At 47.1% G+C, this 18,491-nt stretch overlaps 1 protein-coding gene across 4 annotated transcripts; it reads left to right on the top strand.

Annotated features, from left to right (window-relative positions):
- The first annotated feature begins 2,472 nt into the window (after positions 1–2,472).
- cgna (cingulin a) lies at positions 2,473–15,128 on the top strand. 4 transcript variants are annotated; one of them, XM_076012454.1, is made up of 20 exons: positions 2,473–2,702; positions 3,464–4,325; positions 4,430–4,542; positions 4,632–4,701; positions 4,780–4,875; positions 5,712–5,833; positions 6,696–6,807; positions 7,010–7,222; positions 7,422–7,570; positions 8,345–8,465; positions 8,584–8,796; positions 8,877–9,098; positions 9,201–9,449; positions 9,558–9,728; positions 9,964–10,125; positions 10,980–11,153; positions 11,756–11,874; positions 12,270–12,378; positions 12,499–12,662; positions 13,528–15,128. In XM_076012454.1, the coding sequence occupies exons 2-20, from the start codon at positions 3,465–3,467 to the stop codon at positions 13,664–13,666; spliced, it is 3,579 nt and encodes a 1,192-aa protein (XP_075868569.1). In that variant the 5' UTR covers positions 2,473–2,702; position 3,464; the 3' UTR covers positions 13,667–15,128. The 4 variants fall into 4 exon arrangements, with proteins under 4 accessions (XP_075868569.1, XP_075868568.1, XP_075868567.1 ...); XM_076012453.1 differs by having other exon boundaries at positions 2,474–2,702; positions 3,461–4,325; positions 4,777–4,875; XM_076012452.1 differs by having other exon boundaries at positions 2,475–2,702; positions 4,777–4,875.
- Positions 15,129–18,491: the final 3,363 nt, after the last annotated feature.

Below are 18,491 nucleotides of genomic sequence, written 5' to 3' on the forward strand. Positions count from 1 at the left end.
GAGAGGGCCTGGTTTTATGTGGCGACCGCAATGGAGAGGTGGAATTCCCTGCGGACCGTGTGTCTGCCCGGCCGTCCTTGAAAGACACGGAAGGTGTGAGCCACTGTTTCGCCCATCGCCGTTTCTTTCACCAACCAACTTTCCCTTTTCCAAGGGAAAGAATTGATTTGCTTAAATCTTCATTGTCTTTTTACTTCACAAGGACCAAAAGCCACTGATTCAAAGTAGATGAAAACTAATGTCAGACGCAAACTTTAAAAAAAGAACAGATTTTTTTTAAATCTTGGAATAAAAAGGCCCAGTAATACTCAGTCTTGCAGTTTTGATCTCTGTAAACAAAATCAATGCATCAAATAATGTGTGATTATCAATCTTGCACTACAATAAATCTTGTTATAAATGTGTAATTTACAATAGGATTTATACAACATGAGCTCAATCCTTTGCCGTCCTTCTCCACTTGTATCTGCAACCAGACCAGACACGATCACATCACAGGAGGTCCTGTGAGTCAGCTGAGGTACTTTCAGAACTGCAGGCATCGCTGTGTTTTCATTTCTGTCCACACCTGCTCTAATGTCCTAATTACATTTCCTAACTCCATCTCGGGTTTTAACTGGAAAGCTGCTCAAATTCAATTTGCCACGGGAGCCTCCAGAGTGCGGCCGGAGGCAGCAGGACCCGCACCATAACTGCACTCTAATAGGATGAAATCCCAAAGCACCACACACATGCAGCAAATAGCGCAATGCCATTACTTGTCATTTGGTTTGTTCAACCCACTGCACAGAATTTAAAGATGACGATTCAAATTGAGATGCCATAAGATTAAACCGGACAGGAAGACTGTTTTTATTTTTCCATGAAGTAAATATAGAATCGCATCAATTGTGTCTGGCAGTGTCAACAAGAACGCGTTTGTTTTTCCACCTTAAGAATCGACAAGGATCTTTAATTTGTAAAAGGTCTGAGGAGGAATGAGCTCGATGGGGAGACACCGAGGACGCTGTAAATAACAAAGTTACCAGTGTTGACATGCGTCTGTTGTAATCAAACAAACATTGTGGGAGGGAACGAGAGCGCATGAGGTTCCTGTTTGGCATTCTCAGAATATCTGGCCTGGTTTTCCGCCCCACATCGGCCGGACAATGGGATGGGCCGCCCCTCGCCCCCTCACCCCGCCCCTCTCTGGAGTTGGGATAGGGGTGACATAGATAAATATTCAATCAATAGAGACACAGATGAACAGATAATGGAGGGGTAAGGTGGGACCTCGCGAATGCCATCTCTGCATCTGAAAGCCAGTGTGGCGTCACAGGACTTGGAAGTTTCCAATGTCAAATCTCTCCAAGAAAAACTAAACATGCATTTTGAGAACAGCATCACGCAGGTTAAATCACATAGTGCCTGTGTGTGTGTGTGCGTGTGCGTGTGCGTTGTGCGTGCGTCGTGCGTGCTGCACTTCTCCACTTGTTAGCCCGACCTTGCTGCTAAGGCAGTGGGCTTCACGGCCGGACGCACAGATCGGTTGTGACACGGTGCTTCCTCTGCGGCTCCCGTAGGGTGAAACAAGAATCGACCGAGCTGCCTGCGCACTTCTGTCGAGCAGGTCCGTGTTCGCGCCGCCAGCACCCAAAATACCCTGGAAAGGTCAAACACGCCACGTGCCCTCGCGTCCTCTTTCACCTGTTCCCGAAGCTTGTAAGACTCGGCCCCGAACGTCTTCAGCGAGTCGCCTCGTCTGCAGTCGGCTCCAGTCAGCGCACGTCAGGTCAGAGGGTCGTCGGCTGGTCCAGCTTGGCTCTGGGTTTAATCACCCAGTGCTGCTGATAAGAGAAGAAAAGGCCTCTTGTCTTTTTGTTTTGTTCCGGACTCCCTCTTATTTCAGCCCTGGCTTCCCTGCCAGCGATTTTCCGGCCTGCTCTATGTCTCTCTCGGTTGGAAGGCTTGCGGAGGATGGAAAAGGTGCAGAGGCCTGAACGGAATGACATGCGGTTAATCAAGCGTGTCGCTGTAATTACACAGGGACGAGAGCTCACCGCAGAACCAAACACAAGGTGGTTTTCAGTCAGCTGACATCACGCCAGACACGTTCTGCCCTACTTGGTTCCTTTTCGTTCGCAAACACCGACGACTTAATCCTTGATAGAGGCGCATTGGGGCGTGATCAGGTGACGCAGCAGAGGAGACATGCTTTGAGAATCACTCAGTGAAGCAGTGTGAAGGGTGGAGTTCAAGGAAAAGAAGTTAAGGGGAAGAAAAGTAGAGAAGTTGGAGGAGAAGCCAAAGGTTCTGTTTCTGTTCAGTGCGAGGCTCTGGTGGGGGCAGATATATTTTTAGTGGGTGTCCTCGAAAAACAAAGAGGTGGGAAAGCCTTTGCCGATCCATACAAAGGGGGAAAGTGATATATGGGTGTGTGGTTTCGGTTAATGACTAATGGACTGCAGCGAGGTCAAAGTCCACACTGGCAGTAAAGGGCCAGAAAAAAAAGTGTCACTGCCCATAAATCTGCATTTGCTCTCAACAAGGCTGGTGCGTCTGTCTGTCCGTCCGACAAGAGTTTGGCACTTTGTGGCCTGGAGTGATATATCTGACTGCTCGCTGTTTGATTTCTAAATTTGTGGGAAGGGCGATGGTAGGTCCTCCTGGATGGTGACTCTGCTGTAGCTTCCTCAGCGCTCTCCTTCCCTGAACCTGATAACGTGAGTATGCTGGTGAAATGACAGTGAGTTTCCAGGGAATTCCTTTGTACAAGGTTTTCTGCAGTGACACAGTGTTTAATATGCTGGTGACTTAATACACACCATGTATATTTAATCTTTTAAATCTATTTAATCCCAGACATAATTACTCATATGTGTGGGAGAGCTGGGCACATCCTCTCAAGGTGGTGAAAAATCGAGGACAAATTGTTATGTCGCTTTGTTAGTTAACATGTGATGTGTTTGTGATCTCATTAGCAACTAGTAATTGACAATTTTACACATAAGAAAAAAAAATCTGGAATTCAGGACACTTGGATGACGCCACCCAATGAGTATGAAGACCTGCCATATTTCCATTGAATGCTTGTCATGTTAAAGAAATGGGCATCTGTATGTGCTATTTTTTTTCCCTTGTTACCCCCCAAAAATTTCCTAGAGCCTCAATCTCTTTCTAGAGATTGAAATATAGATAGATAGATAGATAGATAGTAGATCGAATAAATTGAAATTTTGGTTGAACTCTGCCTTTTCGAACAACCACTTGCTTTGCTTCATTTTGTTCTTCTTACTCGACACATTGTTGTAAATTGTGACCGTGTCCCATTCCAATTCAAGGAGGTTTTGTGCAAAATCCTGTGCGTTTATGTTGGGGAAAATGTGGTCCAAATTGCAGGTTAAATACAAGTGTTTGTAATAACCTGTTGGAACTCAACCGCATCTTTATGTTTCTCTCTCTCTTGTCTCTGCTGTGTCAGCAGCATGAGCACGTCATCGTCAGGCCGGAAGACACCGGTGGACCACGGCGTCCAGATCCGCTTCATCAATGACCTGGGCGAAACGGGCGGGGTGCAGCCTTGGCCTCTGCCCAAGGCCAGACCCCTGCCCCACTCCAAGTACGGCGTGGCCGTCCGGGTGCAGGGCATCGCCGGACAGCCGTACGTGGTCCTGAAGGACGGACAGAAAGGAGACTCGTATGGGGTGCAGCTGAAGACCCAGTACCACTCGGGCCACGGCAGCCTTCCCCGACGGAGGGACAGGAATGAAGACGGTTCACATGGGGCTTACATGGGTGGAGGAGGAGGAGGGCAGGAGGGGGCACTGCGGCGCGCCCAGTCCCACGGCTCGCTGCTGGACCGGGACGGAGAGGGAGGGCTGGGCAAAGAGGACTTCCAGCTGTCCAGGCCACCAGGGGACGGCAAGTCTGGGAGCTATGGGAACCTGGATGGGGGAATTGGGCTACGTGGGGAGAGGGGCAGGGAGAGGGGGCTGGCGTGGGGCGACCGCGAGGGCGACCCGGATGAGAGGAATGCCTGGGGCGGCTCGTACAACAACGCGGGGCCAAATGGGTCAGAGAGGAGCGGCCCGTTCCACCCCGAGCAGCCGAGGAAGACCCCCGTCAACAGACTGGTGAACCGCTTCGACGGCAGAGGGCAGCACAGGGGTCACCCCCCCGCAGAGGGAGACCCCCGGGCCGCGTCCCCCGCCCTCGCTCCCAACCCATACACCTCCCCTCCGTCCCCAAACCGCCACCACGGCACCGCCGGCGGTCTGAACCGGCCGTCGCTGCCCAGGAGAAACTCCCCGGCGGAGTCGCAGCGCCGAGTTGTCGCCGACACTCAAGTAAGAACACGTCGTCTCACGGCGAGCCGCTCACCGTCTTTTCTTTCTCCCCTCGTGCACTCCAGACGCAATGCAAGAGTGGTATTTGTGATCTATGTCTCAAGGTGACCCCTGACCTTTTGCTGGACCAGGGCGCGAATGCAGAGACGAGCAGTGAGGAGGAGGAGGAGGAAGAGAAGGCGCTCATGCAGACGATATACAGCATCTTGAGACAAGGGTGCGCTCAACCTGCAAGTTGTCTTTGGCTGAGGTTAAATTGCTTTTTCCGAAATATATTCATTCTTTTTTTTTTTTTTTTTTCCTCAGGACCACCGAGAGCGACGTTGCCATTAGGCATAAAGTCAAGGTCATCTTTCAAAAGATTCAGCACCTGCAGGTTAGTCGTTTTTTATTACGAAAAAATGTAAGTCTGTCGTGCAAATGCAATTCCCTACGTACGTTTTCTCCACAGCAGTCCAAAGAAAGACTCCAGGAAGAGTCGACGAGAGAAAAAAGGGAGTTTGAACGAAAAATGGCTGAACTACAAGCCGCCCTGCAGGCGGAAAGACGGGTAAGTCAACCAGAGGGCAGAGAAATGTGGAAGCAGGTCATTAGATGCACTAAAAAAAATCCTCTATAATTTTCCTCTTGTAGAAAATGTACCTTTTTTTTTTTTTTTAAAGTGGAAGAAAAAGCTCATTATGTCCACTCAGCTCTAATTACAGTTTATGCCCATGATGCGCAGTGGTAAATATGTGATTTCCTTTTGATCCTTAAAAAACAAAATAGTAATCATTTCACAAGGCCAACAGCAGGGTAAACAGCCTGCGAGGAATGCCTGCTTGTTGTTGTTGTAGAGTACTTTCTGTAAGGACTCGCTCGCTACACCGACTTGATGGCTTGAGCTTGGCTGCCAGTGCAGGATGACCAAGTGGAGAGACCACACTGCCACTTTAAAACAGCTCTAATTACACGGTGCTAACATCCACAACTCGCCACAAACTACCAGGCTGCAGGAATTGCTGATGGCGGAGAGCGGAAAACTGTCCTCTGTTTTTTTTTTTTTAAGTAATCTAACTTGGAGGACTGGGCTTCTTTGTGGTTTCTTGGAGTGTGCTTGAGATTAATCCTCAGATTAATCCTTAAAGCCCTCTGGACCAGTCAAAGGTCCACACACACTATAATCTAACTTCAATAATGACTCATTATAGGTTGGCTCAAGGAAGATGGGCAGCTCTTAATCTCTAATAGCTCTTAAGAACTTAATCCCCTATGCATATTGATTGGTTGGCGAATGCAGGCCCACTTTAGCGTTTTCTTAAAAGCCCATTGTTTATGCCACCAGAACTACCTGCTGTCTAATATTTCACCGCTCTCATTTATTCATCATCTACGCTCGGGCTGCAGAACTCGGCCAGCAATTCCGATCCCAATCTGAAAGCCGAGCTGGAGTGCTGCCTGGACGAGAACCTGCAGCTCCGGGAGACGCTGGACAGGAAGAAGAAGGAATTAAATGACACGCAGTTAGAGTGAGCACGCACAAAAGCATGCACACACACACACACACACACACGTGGTCACAAGCTGCGTTTGCATTACAGTTTTTCGCAGAATAAAAGCGATATTTCTAAAATTCTACAAAGTACAATTGCGATTTGCAGGTGTTTCCATTGAATGGCGTGAAGCGGATACGCTGTGATTCTTGTAAAATCTCGTCGTCCGAGACCCCGCACGGCTTTTCAAAGCCCTTCTCCCTCATTTCCCTTTCTAATTCCTTGTATAAATCTGCATTTCGATGTTGTTTGCTGTCAAGAATGGTTGTTGTGTTTTGCTCTTTGGTTACTTGTAAAAAATATTCCATCTCCTCCGCCGTCCAAACATAACACAGCATTTCACTTGAGGTAAACTGGTCACGTGACCCCGCACATCATGCTAAAAGCGAAAAAAGTGTTTCCATGACACTTTTGCGATATACCTCTGTATGGATACGTCTGAAAAACCACCTCCTTAAAGTGTCAAGACCTTTTAGCCATATTTGAGAGGTTTTTCGATGTTGAGGTGTTTCCATGACCAATTTTTAAATTGCAATATTTAGGTTGTGTGCAACTCTTGGGGTCATGGAAACGCAGCGACACACACGTAGCAGGAGGAGAGAGCCCAAAGTGGCGGCGCACTGCTGCCTGCGAGTGTCGGTGCTCGTGTTTCTCCTGCACGACAGGCCTCTTTTGTTTGTTTTGAAACATTGTACCTCTGCGCAGCGTTACAGAGGAGCAGTTGTGCCACATTAGTTTATTCACAAGACGGACCAGCGCGCCAACGGTCGCTCCAATTGAAATCATTTAGTCGCGCGCGTGGTGTTTATGTTGCGTTTGTGCCTGCGTTTCCTCGCAGCCTGACTCAGCTGCGAATGGAGAGGGAGAACGCCGAGGCACGCGTCCGAGACATGGAGGACCGGCTGGCCGAGTTCCAGGATGAGCTGAGAAGAGAAACTGGCAACAAAACGGTACCGCGGGAGCAGTCTCACCAACACCTCACTGCTAGATTTATCTGTTTTTTTGTAAAGATGCTGAAAAGTATATGTAGATTGGTTCAGTGTGTCTATTTTCTTATTGTTTTGTGAAAATGAGCAACAGCTTACAAACACCAGGCAACAAGGTATCGAGGCCGGCAACACTTGTTGTTTCTCCCCTGTGCATGCGCTGCAGGACCTGATGTCCTGTCAGACTCAGTTGATGGAGGCCTCCCAGCTGAGACAGAGGCTGGAGGAGACGCTGAGGCAGAGAGAGCGTGAGCTGACGGCCCTCAAAGGGGCCCTGAAGGAGGAGGTGGCCAACCACGACAAGGAGATCGAGACCCTGCGAGAGCAGTACAGCAAGGACATGGAGAAGCTCCGCGGCAGCATGGAGCAGGTGTCTCAGGTGTGTGGCAGCTGGAGCACATTGATGTCATGGCATTAAAGGTCCAGTGTGTAAAATTTGCCTTGATTTATGTCTGTTGTATTGGTAAAACCTTAACTTACTGTCCAGATATACATTTAAAAAGTGATCCATTGAATGCAGTGTCGTCGTAAGCAGTGACTGAAATGTCGTTTTCTGTCACGTCTTTGCGACATCTCAGTCTCACGCCGGGATCGAGGCCGAGCGCCTACGCGTGAACGCATCAGTTCGCACTCTCCAGCAGCAGCTGGAGGACTGCAGGGACGAGAGCAACCACTGGATGGAGCAGTTTCACAGCGCCAGGGACGAACTTCGAACGACGAAACAAGAGTGAGTCACGCAGGCTCTGTCACGTCGGCCGCGGCTGGCGGTGTTCATTATCACCTCTCTGGGTTTCGGAACACGCTTGGCCCTTGAGTTTTGTCGCCACCTCGTCAGGTCTCTCCCCCCTACTAATGTGTTCCCTTCTCTTCTTTTTTTTTTCATTCTACACGGTGTGTTTCACTGCCTCTCTGTCAGAGAGCCACCCAGCAGTCCCGAGACACTGTGAGAGTCACTGTAGATGAGCAGTGTTTGTGTTTAGACGAGTCAAACCTGTACTTTTGGCTTGCTGTCCTAATGACCGTCTCGCTGTAGTTCCAAGGTCATTCACACTCACAGCCCCTCATCACTCTTGTCATCCGGACAAAACAAATCCCGCAGTGACGCACATCTGCGGTCCTGTAGAATAAAGAAGATTTTTGGTTGTGCTGCTCAGCAGATATTTTGCCTGCCCCCCGTAATAGACAATAGCCTGAGGTCAAATTGCAAGAACACAGAGGAGTGGTGTGGATGACCTGACGTTTTCTTGTGTTTAGAAACAGAACGTACTCTAGAATTTTTTAATTTTTGTTTTGCTTGACTGTTGTGGAAAACAGGAGGTTGTGATTTATTTCCTGTCAGTAAAAAAAAAAAATCAGTCGTGATTGTTGCCTCATCAAAGTAAATGAAACTTATTCAACTTGAATCCTCGATAACACCCAGCAGCCGCTGATCAGGTGAAGTAGCATCGCTTTCATTAACTGCAATTGATTGAGATCAGCTGCTTTGATTAACGCTCTTTAGACTTCTGCAAACCCGGATGGAAAAGGAAGATTTAGAGGAAGAACTGAATGAGCAGCAGGAAAGAGTGAGCACCATGAAGAGACAGATACCGGACCCCAGCCACACCCAGACTCTCAGCCAGGTGCATTGAACACGCTCCCGTGATCCTGCAAGATCAACAATGCACAGTGTTGTCATCTGGCTGGAGTCAGGAAAGGTGACGCAATTTTAGCCTAAAGTTTCAAACTGTTTTTGTTCAGGAAATTCAGCGGTGCAGCACCGACCTCCAGAAGACCAAGCAGCAGTTGGACACACAGAGGACAGAGTATGACAAGAAGGTGATGGAGGTCATCTCCATGAAGAAATCCCACCAGAATCAGGAGGCAGAGCTCCAGTACGAGATCAGCAGGCTGAAGGACCAGTTGCAGAGGACGAAAGATGACTTTGCCAAGGCGCAAGATAAGAAGAACCAGGTTTGTTACACATCATCTGCTGACGTTATTTGAGTCATCTTTAATTTTTTGCCAGTAACTATCCTTTTATCGGTCTTTAGCTTCCAGACCCAGCAGTCGTCTTGGAGATGGAACAAAATCTGAAAGAGTCGCAAAGCGAAGCCAGCCAGCTCAAAGACAAACTCTCAGTAGCCACGGTGGAACTGGAAGCCACTCAAACACGACTCAGCAGAGCTCAGACGGACGTCAAATCGCTCCAGAGCTCCCAGGAGGAGCAGGAGGAGGGGAACAAGCGTCTCAGGGAGAAACTGTCCCGTTTAGAGGTGGGTCTCCTCCCCTTGAATTCCACAACATGATCCCCCCGCCCCCAAGGCAGGAAACATATCAGAACCCTGACTGGTCATCCATCTCCACGCTTTCCTCAGGCCCAGCTGCAGTCTCACGCCACGGAGAGCTCGGAGGCGGAGCTCGCGCTGCACGCCGAGGCGAGAACGCTGAGAAGTGAGCTGGACGAGGCCAAGCGAAAAGCTTCCAAACTCAACCAGGAGCAGCGGGAGCTGAGCCAGCGCTTGGAGGACACGGAGAAGGACAGGGAGACGCTGAAGCTGACCATCAGCCAGCTGGAAGGGACCAAAGGGCAGCAGGAGAAAGCGCTGGAGAAACTCAGCAAAGAGGTGAAGACCGGCGACGTTCGCCTTCAGTCTGCGTTATCTGTTCCGTATTCCCCCCGCTTGTGATCCGCCTTGTTAATTCCCCTTCTTTGTTGTCTCCTCTCGCGTCAGCACGAGTCTCTGATGGTGTCCTCGAGGGAGGAGGCGCTGGCTCTCAGGGTTCAGCTGGAGGAGCAGAGGGAGAGGACACGGCGGGAGATGCAGGAAGCACAGCGTCACGGAAGCAGCGCTCAGAGTGAACTGGACAGAAGTCACACGAATATGAGGAGACTGGAGGAAGAGGTGCGTGTCTGTGTCTTCGCTGCCTGCATCGTCGCCGCACACTCACCCTGGTTGCTTCCCTAATGAAAAGGCCATGCGGTTTTGACACATAAAATTCACGCTTTGCTCGAGCACCCGTGTTTGTGTGCCTCTGCGAGACCACATGCAAAAAAAATGAAGAAGAAGAAGAAAAAAAAACGCACAGTGTCGTGCGATTCGGCCTGACGTCTGTGATTTCTTGACCGCTCTGAACCAGATGTCGCGGCTGAAGAAGGAGCTCATGCTCGCGTGTGAGGAGCGGGACAACCACCAGCTGGACAAGGAGCTGCTCACCAACAGACTGCGCCACCTGGAGGAAGAACTGGAGGCCAGCAAGAACAGCGTCAATGAGAAGGCCCGGGAGAGTCGCCTCCTAGAGGTAAAACGCATGCATCCGCTCCGCAGGGAGATCAGGGGGAAGTGAGCAGAACCTCAGGCTGCCTGTTTGCTGTTGGTGAATGTCTTTATTGTTACTGGTGCACTCAATTTTCTCATCCAGTTGTCAAGCAAATAAGGTTAATCTCTTGATGGCAGGTAGTTGTTTGTGCATAGTTGAAGTCTGGAGGGAGTCGACATTCTGTCGGTTTAATCCGTCTCATGTGTTGCTGATCATTCCCGGAAGGCAGGCACTAATGAGTTACATAATGAACGTTTTTGTGCCAAACATTTGGGAAAATGCATAATTGCAATAATGGGGTAATGAAATTACCCTGCAACCACCACTTCCCACATAAGTAACGGGTATGAAAACAGCAGAAAACTAACTCAGGTGTTGCTTTTAGTAGTGCGTTCTGTGCTTCCTGGCAGAATGGTACCATTAATATTGCGGGCTAACTTGTTGTTTGCGAGCAGGTCTTTGTTAATCCGCCACAGAGAGGAGACGCTGCTGCGCACTGATAACTGTGTCTTTATTAGTCCTTCAGCTTGAGGAGACGATGTGCGGGCCGCAGGGCTTTGTCGTATCTGCCGCAGAAGCAAAAAGGAAGGCTTAGTGCGATCGGCTGGCAAAGCCCACAGGCTTTTTCTTCCATCTGAATAAGACCTGAAGGGTGCGTGACAGTTCATCAGTCTTTTAAACAGCCAGCGGTGCGAGAGCACAAAGGCAGACGGAAATCTCGGCGGAAGCCGTCTGACGCAATTTATGCAAATGCAACGCACCCGCGTCCTTCATTTTGATCCCTGCCCGAGGTGACGCTCTGTTCCTCGCCTCGCCTCTCCTCTCCTCTCCGCCAGGACAAACTGAAGCGCCTGGAGTTGGAGCTGGAGGAGGAGAAGAGCAGCGTCGAGATGATGACGGACCGCGTGGGCCGCAGCCGAGACCAGATCGACCAGCTGCGCTCGGAGCTCATGCAGGAGAGATCCTCCAAACAAGACCTGGAGCTGGACAAGAGCGCCTTGGAGAGACAAGTGCGTGCACACACTCAGTCCAGTCCATTCACAACTTCACAGTCCTGAAATTCATCGACGCTCAAATGTCATTTTTTCCAATGGCACACACACACACACACACACACACACACACACACACACACACACACACGGTCGCTGCTCCACTGAATAGTTTGACATTGAATATATTTAAGGGTTATACTTAATCCTACTATACTATACTATACTTTTACTTACAATCTATACTTAAGGGTTTTTAAGAAGAAGAAGCCTTTATAAATCCCACATTGGGGAAATTTGCATATTACAGAAACAATACAGTTTAAAAGAATGGATATCATTTGGATTAAAAAGAAATAGAATAAAAATATCTATAGACTAAGAAGGAAACAAACAAGATATACATACACATTATATTGACAGTTGGACAGTTGGTTTTGATGCCCATTATGATATTTATAGTTGTGAATAAGGAAGAGGAGTCTGTTTCATTATTGTCATTGAATAGCTATAATTTCAAATAAGAAAAAATGATTAAAAACCTGTGAGTTTATAACGATGACGCTGGAGTTGTGTGGATTGTGTGCTGAGCCGCGCTCCGTCCGTGTCCGTCCCTGCAGATGAAGGAGCTGCGGAGTCGTATGGCCGACATGGAGGGCCAGTCTCGCTCCTCGGCAGGGGTCTCGCAGCTGGAGAGCAAGATCCAGGACCTGGAGGAGCGTCTGCGGAGTGAAGAACGGTAAAGTACAGCAGAAATGGATCCTTTGGGGTTTTCACATCTTTTCATTCCTGGAAACCAAACTCTGTGTGTTTTAACCCTGAAAGGGCAGAAAATTTGGGAACCAGTTTCTTCTAGAGCTCCAACATCAATGCAACGATGCATTGCTTCAGTTTAGCAGGATAGGATAATTTTTTAAAAACAATGATTCAAGCTTGACTCTCTATGGCTCTATATGACTTTATATGGCATTACCTCAGATTCTAGTAAAACCTGGCTGCATCACTGCACCTGGAGAGCAGTGAGCTCTCTGCTGATGTCATCTTGTCTGAAGCCATCTTCTAAAGTTTTATTAGTTATTACTTATTAGTCATTGACACTGTGCACCTCATGCTCTGTTCCTTTGTCTGCAAAAGGGAGAAGAACTCTGTGGTGGCGTCTCAGCGACGGCTGGAGAGGAAACTGAAAGAGCTCAACATGACCCTGGACGAGGAGAGGCAGTCGCACACCGACCAGAAAGACCAGGTATTCCCGGCCGCCCTTAGCCAGGTTTCAACATCTGAACAAGGGTGGTGGTGGTGGTGGTGGTGGGGGGGGGATGTGTCGACACCAAACAGAACCTCTCACCCCGATCACATTTTGCAGCTCACTCTGAGGGTGAAGGCTCTGAAGAGGCAGGTGGACGAAGGGGAGACGGAGCTGGAGAGGATCGAGACGCAGAGGAGGAAGGCCCTGAGGGACATGGAGGAGCAGCAGGAGCTCAAGGACGCCCTGCAGGCCAGGGTCACGGCTCTGGAGACTGAGCTCAAGTAAGCACTTCTGTATCGGTTCTCTACATGCATGTTTCTCACTCACAGCGTCTTACTCAACTCCTCCGTCACCCCGTCACGGTCCCACGTGTCTGGATCGGAGTGAGTGACGTGATTTCAGTCGACTGGGATTCCTCTGCTGTTGCTCACCCAGAGGCGGCAGAGGCGTCGCACCGTTTCACAATGCGATGGCTGGCTGAATAAAACAGACACGCCACAAGTGTGAACAGGTCGTCTCTGAAATTTAACTGGCTCGTTACTCATGTGCCGGTAGACGGTTGCAAAACACCCTCCCGCTTCAACGGCCTTGTTCTCAAGTCGCCAGCAGAGGGAGCACTGTGATAACCCGTAGCATGTGATGGACCAGTCCAAGGTTTGGACTCACCCTATGAATTTAATGTCTTTCTTTCATTCTCATGACTGTTGACATTGCAGTTTCTTACTCAAGGCATCAAAACTACGTACAAATAACTCAAACACGTTTTATATTTCAATTCTTCAAAATAGCCACCTTTCATAAAAAGCATATTTAGAGTTATTTAATGTGTTTTTCATTGCTGCATAATGACAAATATCTTGCTCATATAGTTGATGTCTTCAGTATCCATCTGCAGTGTAGAAAGTTGTAAACAAAAAAAAAAAAAAAGCATGAGAAGGTGTGTCCAAATTTTTGACTGGTACCTTCTTGTTGGTTCTACGTTCTGACGTTCTGTCATAGCCGTCGGAAAAACATTGTCCAAAAACCGTCTGTATTAGCACACACTTCCTGTTCGGTGAAGGTCAAGCACATCTCGTTGTTAGAAAACCGCTGGAGCATCACTGAAGAGATAAAACTGAAGATCCTGTCAATGATCCTGTGTTGCAGGAGGAAGGCCAGCGCGTCAGTACGGCCTGTTCTGGATTCCTCGGCCCTGAGCTCAGATGACGACGACGACAGCCTGTACGATCCCTCCACTATCACCTCCTTCCTGACTGAGAGCAACCTCCAGACCAGCTCCTGTTAAACACCACACACACAGGGCCAGCCGGGGTCACATCACTGAACACTCTCTGAACACAGAGAAGGAAATTAGAGTAAAGGGTAATGACTTTTTAAAAAGGAAAACTGGGAGCAAGGCCAAAAGGCATTCACGGATAATAAGGGAGGGTCAGTGTATGTGTGAGGTCAGTGACTTCGTACAGATGTGAGTGGAGGGAATAAGTTTCCACGCTGGAATGAATGGGAGGAAACCAAAACATCCTCCGCATGTGATTGAATTCCCATCTGTCCTGCAGTGTAGGCCGATGCATGTTGTGATTAAGTGGTTCGCCAAACAGCCAACACAATGCAATCGGTAGTGACACTGAAAGTCAGTCAAAAGGCCCTGTAAGTGACAGAAAAGGCATTATTAGACAATTAGATCTTAGAGATTAGAATTCCTGCCTTCGCATTTTTATGGTACTAGTTTATCAATGGTAGTCATACCAGGGTTCTGTTCTCGCTACACAGTACACACTGCCAAGTCCTGGGCTGGACTGACCTATTCAGAAGAGTCAGAGCCAAGAGTTTACTGCTGGGAATAGAACTTTGTTTGTTGCACAACCAGGATCTTAGTGAGCTCCCTAGCAAGCACAACAACACTGGCACTGAATCTATAAGGAACCCAGCCCTAAAATTGTTTTGGACTGTTCATTTAGCCAGTGAGCTATGTACACTATACAGCACTGCTCCATTTGATGATTACAGGAACAAAACTGTACTTTATCTATAAAAACAATGAATTATATTTTTTCTATTATTGTGGGAAAACTACATTTCAGTCCAGTAGTTTCAATCTATTGCTTAAATGTTATTTTTTTCTTGAGCAGAAATTCAATATCAATGTTGAAAATGGGATGAAAGAAACAGTTTTGTTTTTTTTTAGTCTCTAAAATCCTGAGTAGCTCCGTAGTGGTTGGAGAGAAGTCACAGGAGCCTTTTGATCAAAAACTGTCTGCCTATCAAAATACCATTTACTGTTTATTGTATTGAAGTAACTTTGCACTTTTAAAGCAATTTATTGTAATTGAAGAGTAAAATGAAATAGCTTTGTTCTAATTTGTAGATGATGCACTACTTCTATGCATTTCCATATATAGTAAGTCACTGAAGTTTAGTCTTGTTATTTCAGAGCACCTGATAATTGTGACAAATTATTTTGTAATTGATACTGTAATGGAATGAAGTTGTGTTTTATGAGAAAACACTTGTAGGTTATTGAGCCGTTTTTGTTTACCATTGGACCAGTCAGTCAGTACAACGTGACGTTTCATTGCAATTTTGTGTTTTTCACTCTTTTCAGGCAAACTGGAAAATGGTACTTGGAGATATTTGGAGGGAAATTAAAATTTGTGTTTTATTTGTTAATTTTAATTGAAAATATCTGTAACTGTACCTCATATTTTTTTTCTATGAATTTAACAACAGTAAACTATTTAGCAAAATCACATTGCGTTTATTGTCACAACTGTACCAAAGCACTGAAAGAACGCTCAGTTCTGTCTCTGTAATCTTGATTATCGTTCTCATCCTAAATGCAGTTTGCCGCTGGAGTTTACTTTTAGAATTGCGTTTTAGGATAATTAGGTAAAAGTGTAAATATCCCACTCGCAGACTCCAACTAAACAAATATTTGTCACTCTTTGACTGCCAGGCACGTCAATAAAAGAAACTCACCTGAGGCAGGATTTTTCTGGAGACCCACCTGCAAGCGCAAGTCACTTACATAAGCGCCCTTTACGATGACGCTCACTAAAGCAGCGGTTGTTAAGGCTGTAAATAGAAGTATGTTGTTTGACAGCTGGACATGCCAGCGTGTCCGTGTTTGATGAGTCTTCAAATGAAAGGATTACTGAGAGCGTTCCTGGCAACAAGCAGCCACCTCTGGAATGTGAGGTTCTTACTACGGATGAGCTGCTGCTGGAAACGTGACTCTCAATCATTGTTTCTCTCAACTACTCCCGATCAAATTTCTCTCTTTCTCACATTCCTCCTCCTGCCCCCTGAAAACAGTTCCAAACTCAAGAGTCTGCCAAGTCGGTCGGACCGTGCAGCGACCTACACTGTTGTGTTCACATCAGCCATGGACAAATTGCTGTTGATGTTTTGCGCCCTTATCTCTGTGCAGCAAAAGTTGTTTCTGTCCATTGTCGGGGTGCGGCACAAATGCCAGCTGATTTGTTGATATTAGAGAACTGGTTCCTGTTTTGTGGATTGTTGTTTTCACATGAACCTGGATAGAAGGTTGCAGCTTCTGCTTTTCATACTCTGAATTCAAATTATTTTTCTCTTGAATTGCATAGCCCAGGTTGCAAGTTCTTGAGAAATACAACCAGGGATACCTGTATTAAAAAGGGCAAAAAGCCAAAGCTGGCTGTACTGCTGGCAGGTTGTGGTAGATGGAGTTCAAGATAAGGCCCCGTATTTGCCAGAGGGAAAGTCACGACAATTTCAGAAGAGTGGTGTTGGAAGATAAACGCCTCTTGCATCATCCGGTCGTCCCTCTTAGCTGTGATGTTCATCGGAGACAGAGGCTTTGTGCGAGAAACGCTTTGAGTTGCGTGTTTTTCCTTCTCCTAAAACAAAGACATGAAAGTCAACTCCTTGGAGAGAAACTTCAAGAGCTCTTTGGGTCCCTGAATGTGTTTACAGTCGCTTTTAAAGAGCCACAGAAGCCAGTGTCCCAGAGCTGGTCAGGAAGCAGAAAACTCCGACTCCTGTTGTGCCATTGTGTGTTTGATATAGACATGAAGAAAAGGTCTATTTTTTACTGCCCTTTCAGTCCCTCTCTTACATCACCTTGGCCTCTGGAATCACACCTCCAATATTTGCTGTAGAACCAGATTAATGAGCTCACGAAACTACGCCACCCAGTAAACCTTTACAACGCAGCCTCGTCATGTACGCTACCTGTTTTGCCAGACTGTAAAAATGCATGAGAACATACTTTCCATGGGTGGGATTGGGTTTCCATATTATTCCAGCTTCCCAGGCATTGCCTCACACCTGCGAGCTTATTTGCCAAGAGCTGGGTGTGTTGTGCTTGGAAATGCTCTCATGGTTTTCAGTTTACGTCACATATGTTTATTTTTTTCATAAAGAAAAATGTTTGGGTCCATCTGCAGGTCTTGTAAACTGCAGTACAGACTTTAATTACTTTTGATTGGTGGGGATTAGCACAGCTAAAGGGACTGTGTTACTTGCTGCACGTCAGCAGCTATTATTATTATCATTCTCTTGTTTAACTGAAAATAATGGCAGTTGTATCGCAGTGAGTCAGGATTGTGGCCAAAACAACAGGGAGTGGATCAAGCGTGTTTCAGTTTCCTAATCAGATCCAATTAATTGCCTCGGTGTTGATTCATATTCTGGATGTTTTGACGCGCGCACAATTACTGTTCTGTCTTTTGTTTATCAATAATTAATTGTGAACTCACATGACTCCAGAAATTATTAATAGATTGTGTTGCAGGGTTGCTGTGGTTTCAACTCTTCTCGTGCGAGACGCATGTCGTGGATTTGACCAGCTTTCCACACATCGTCTCACCATTAATAATTTTCCCGCAGAGATCAGATATTACACTGGAGCCTCTGAATGTTGTGGCCAGTTGAGAAGTGGCTTGGAAACATTGGTGAGAGGGGTGTAATCAGCTCAGTGCAGACTGCGGAGTGGATGTGACCTCAGTGGGTTCAGTAGCAGGTCTGGGATCTGAGGATCATGTCGGAGTGAAAGGGACAAATAGATGACCTTACTTCAAATCACCATTATTGCGTGACGGTGTCATCAGAGCACAAGAAGCCAAACTGTGTCACCGCAGTGAGTCTACGGCCCAAGTGTGAATTTTAAGTCTTTGGCCAGTCATTCCTCACCTTTTCTGAGAGGATTTGTCACCACCTTAAAAATTGTAACTTATCCGAAGTGTATATAGCTGACTTCCTTCTGTATATTTTTTAAATATTTTTGTAGTATAGTTACTGTCCTCTTTTTTTGCTCTGCTGTCCTCTAAAGTACCAACCACACCACAACAAATTCCTTGTAAGCGCTTAACCTACTTGGCAGTTAACATGTTTCTGATTCTGAGTCTGATTCTGAAAAGTATAAGCGTGGATGTTAATCGACTTGGATATTTTATTATGGTTATTTTCAGCCCCAAGTTTTTCCATTGGGAGAACTGTGGCCACGGTCACACAAGAGGACATGAAACAACTACAAATAGCAAGACTGTTAGTCAGATTACCGTGCACACGCCACAGATGCATAAACACAAGGAGACCTCTTGACTCGTCTGCCGGTCTGAATGTGGGCAGCCTTGTAATGTAAGCACATAGTTGTGGCCGAGATATCAAGGCGAGATATCAAGGCGAGATTAAGGCGTGTCCCGTCCCTGTGTTTGCCTCTGTGTTTGCGTGGAACGGCCGCGTCCTCATTGCTCAGTCGACCGTTACAGAATAAAACTCGACTCTTCCTTCCTGGTTAAACATTGTGTTGTGCAAAAGACACCTGGATAGATTAACTTTTATGTCCGTCTGTTTGCTTTGCCACTGATCTGAGACCAGAGACCACTGTAGCGTGGTAGCTGCTGTGCTGTTTCCTCAGCAGTCATTAATGCATTACAGTGTTTATCCGGTGAAGGTCTATGCGGGAGAGAAACGACAGCAGCTGCTGGGGATCAGCCCACTTTCCTGTGTGCCGGCCTCGCATGGCATGCAGAAAAATCTTCTTACTTTTAAATATGACCGGCTTGGTGTGCACATTAGCCTGTTTGCTCCATAAGATCTCCTTTTTTTGTTGTCCTGACACTTGTGAGTCA

This window comes from Nelusetta ayraudi, unplaced genomic scaffold, assembly GCF_046127955.1.
Source record: "Nelusetta ayraudi isolate G7.1 ecotype Tasmania unplaced genomic scaffold, CSIRO-AGI_Nayr_v1 ptg000136l, whole genome shotgun sequence".
In the NCBI taxonomy this organism is placed as follows: Eukaryota; Metazoa; Chordata; class Actinopteri; order Tetraodontiformes; family Monacanthidae; genus Nelusetta; species Nelusetta ayraudi.

Coding starts and splice junctions, on each gene's coding strand:
- cgna (XM_076012453.1), top strand. CDS start 3,465: ATGAGCACGTCATCGTCAGGCCGGAAGACACCGGTGGACCACGGCGTC. Junction 4,876..5,711: donor CCCTGCAGGCGGAAAGACGG/GTAAGTCAACCA, acceptor CTCGGGCTGCAG/AACTCGGCCAGCAATTCCGA. Junction 9,099..9,200: donor AGAAACTGTCCCGTTTAGAG/GTGGGTCTCCTC, acceptor CGCTTTCCTCAG/GCCCAGCTGCAGTCTCACGC.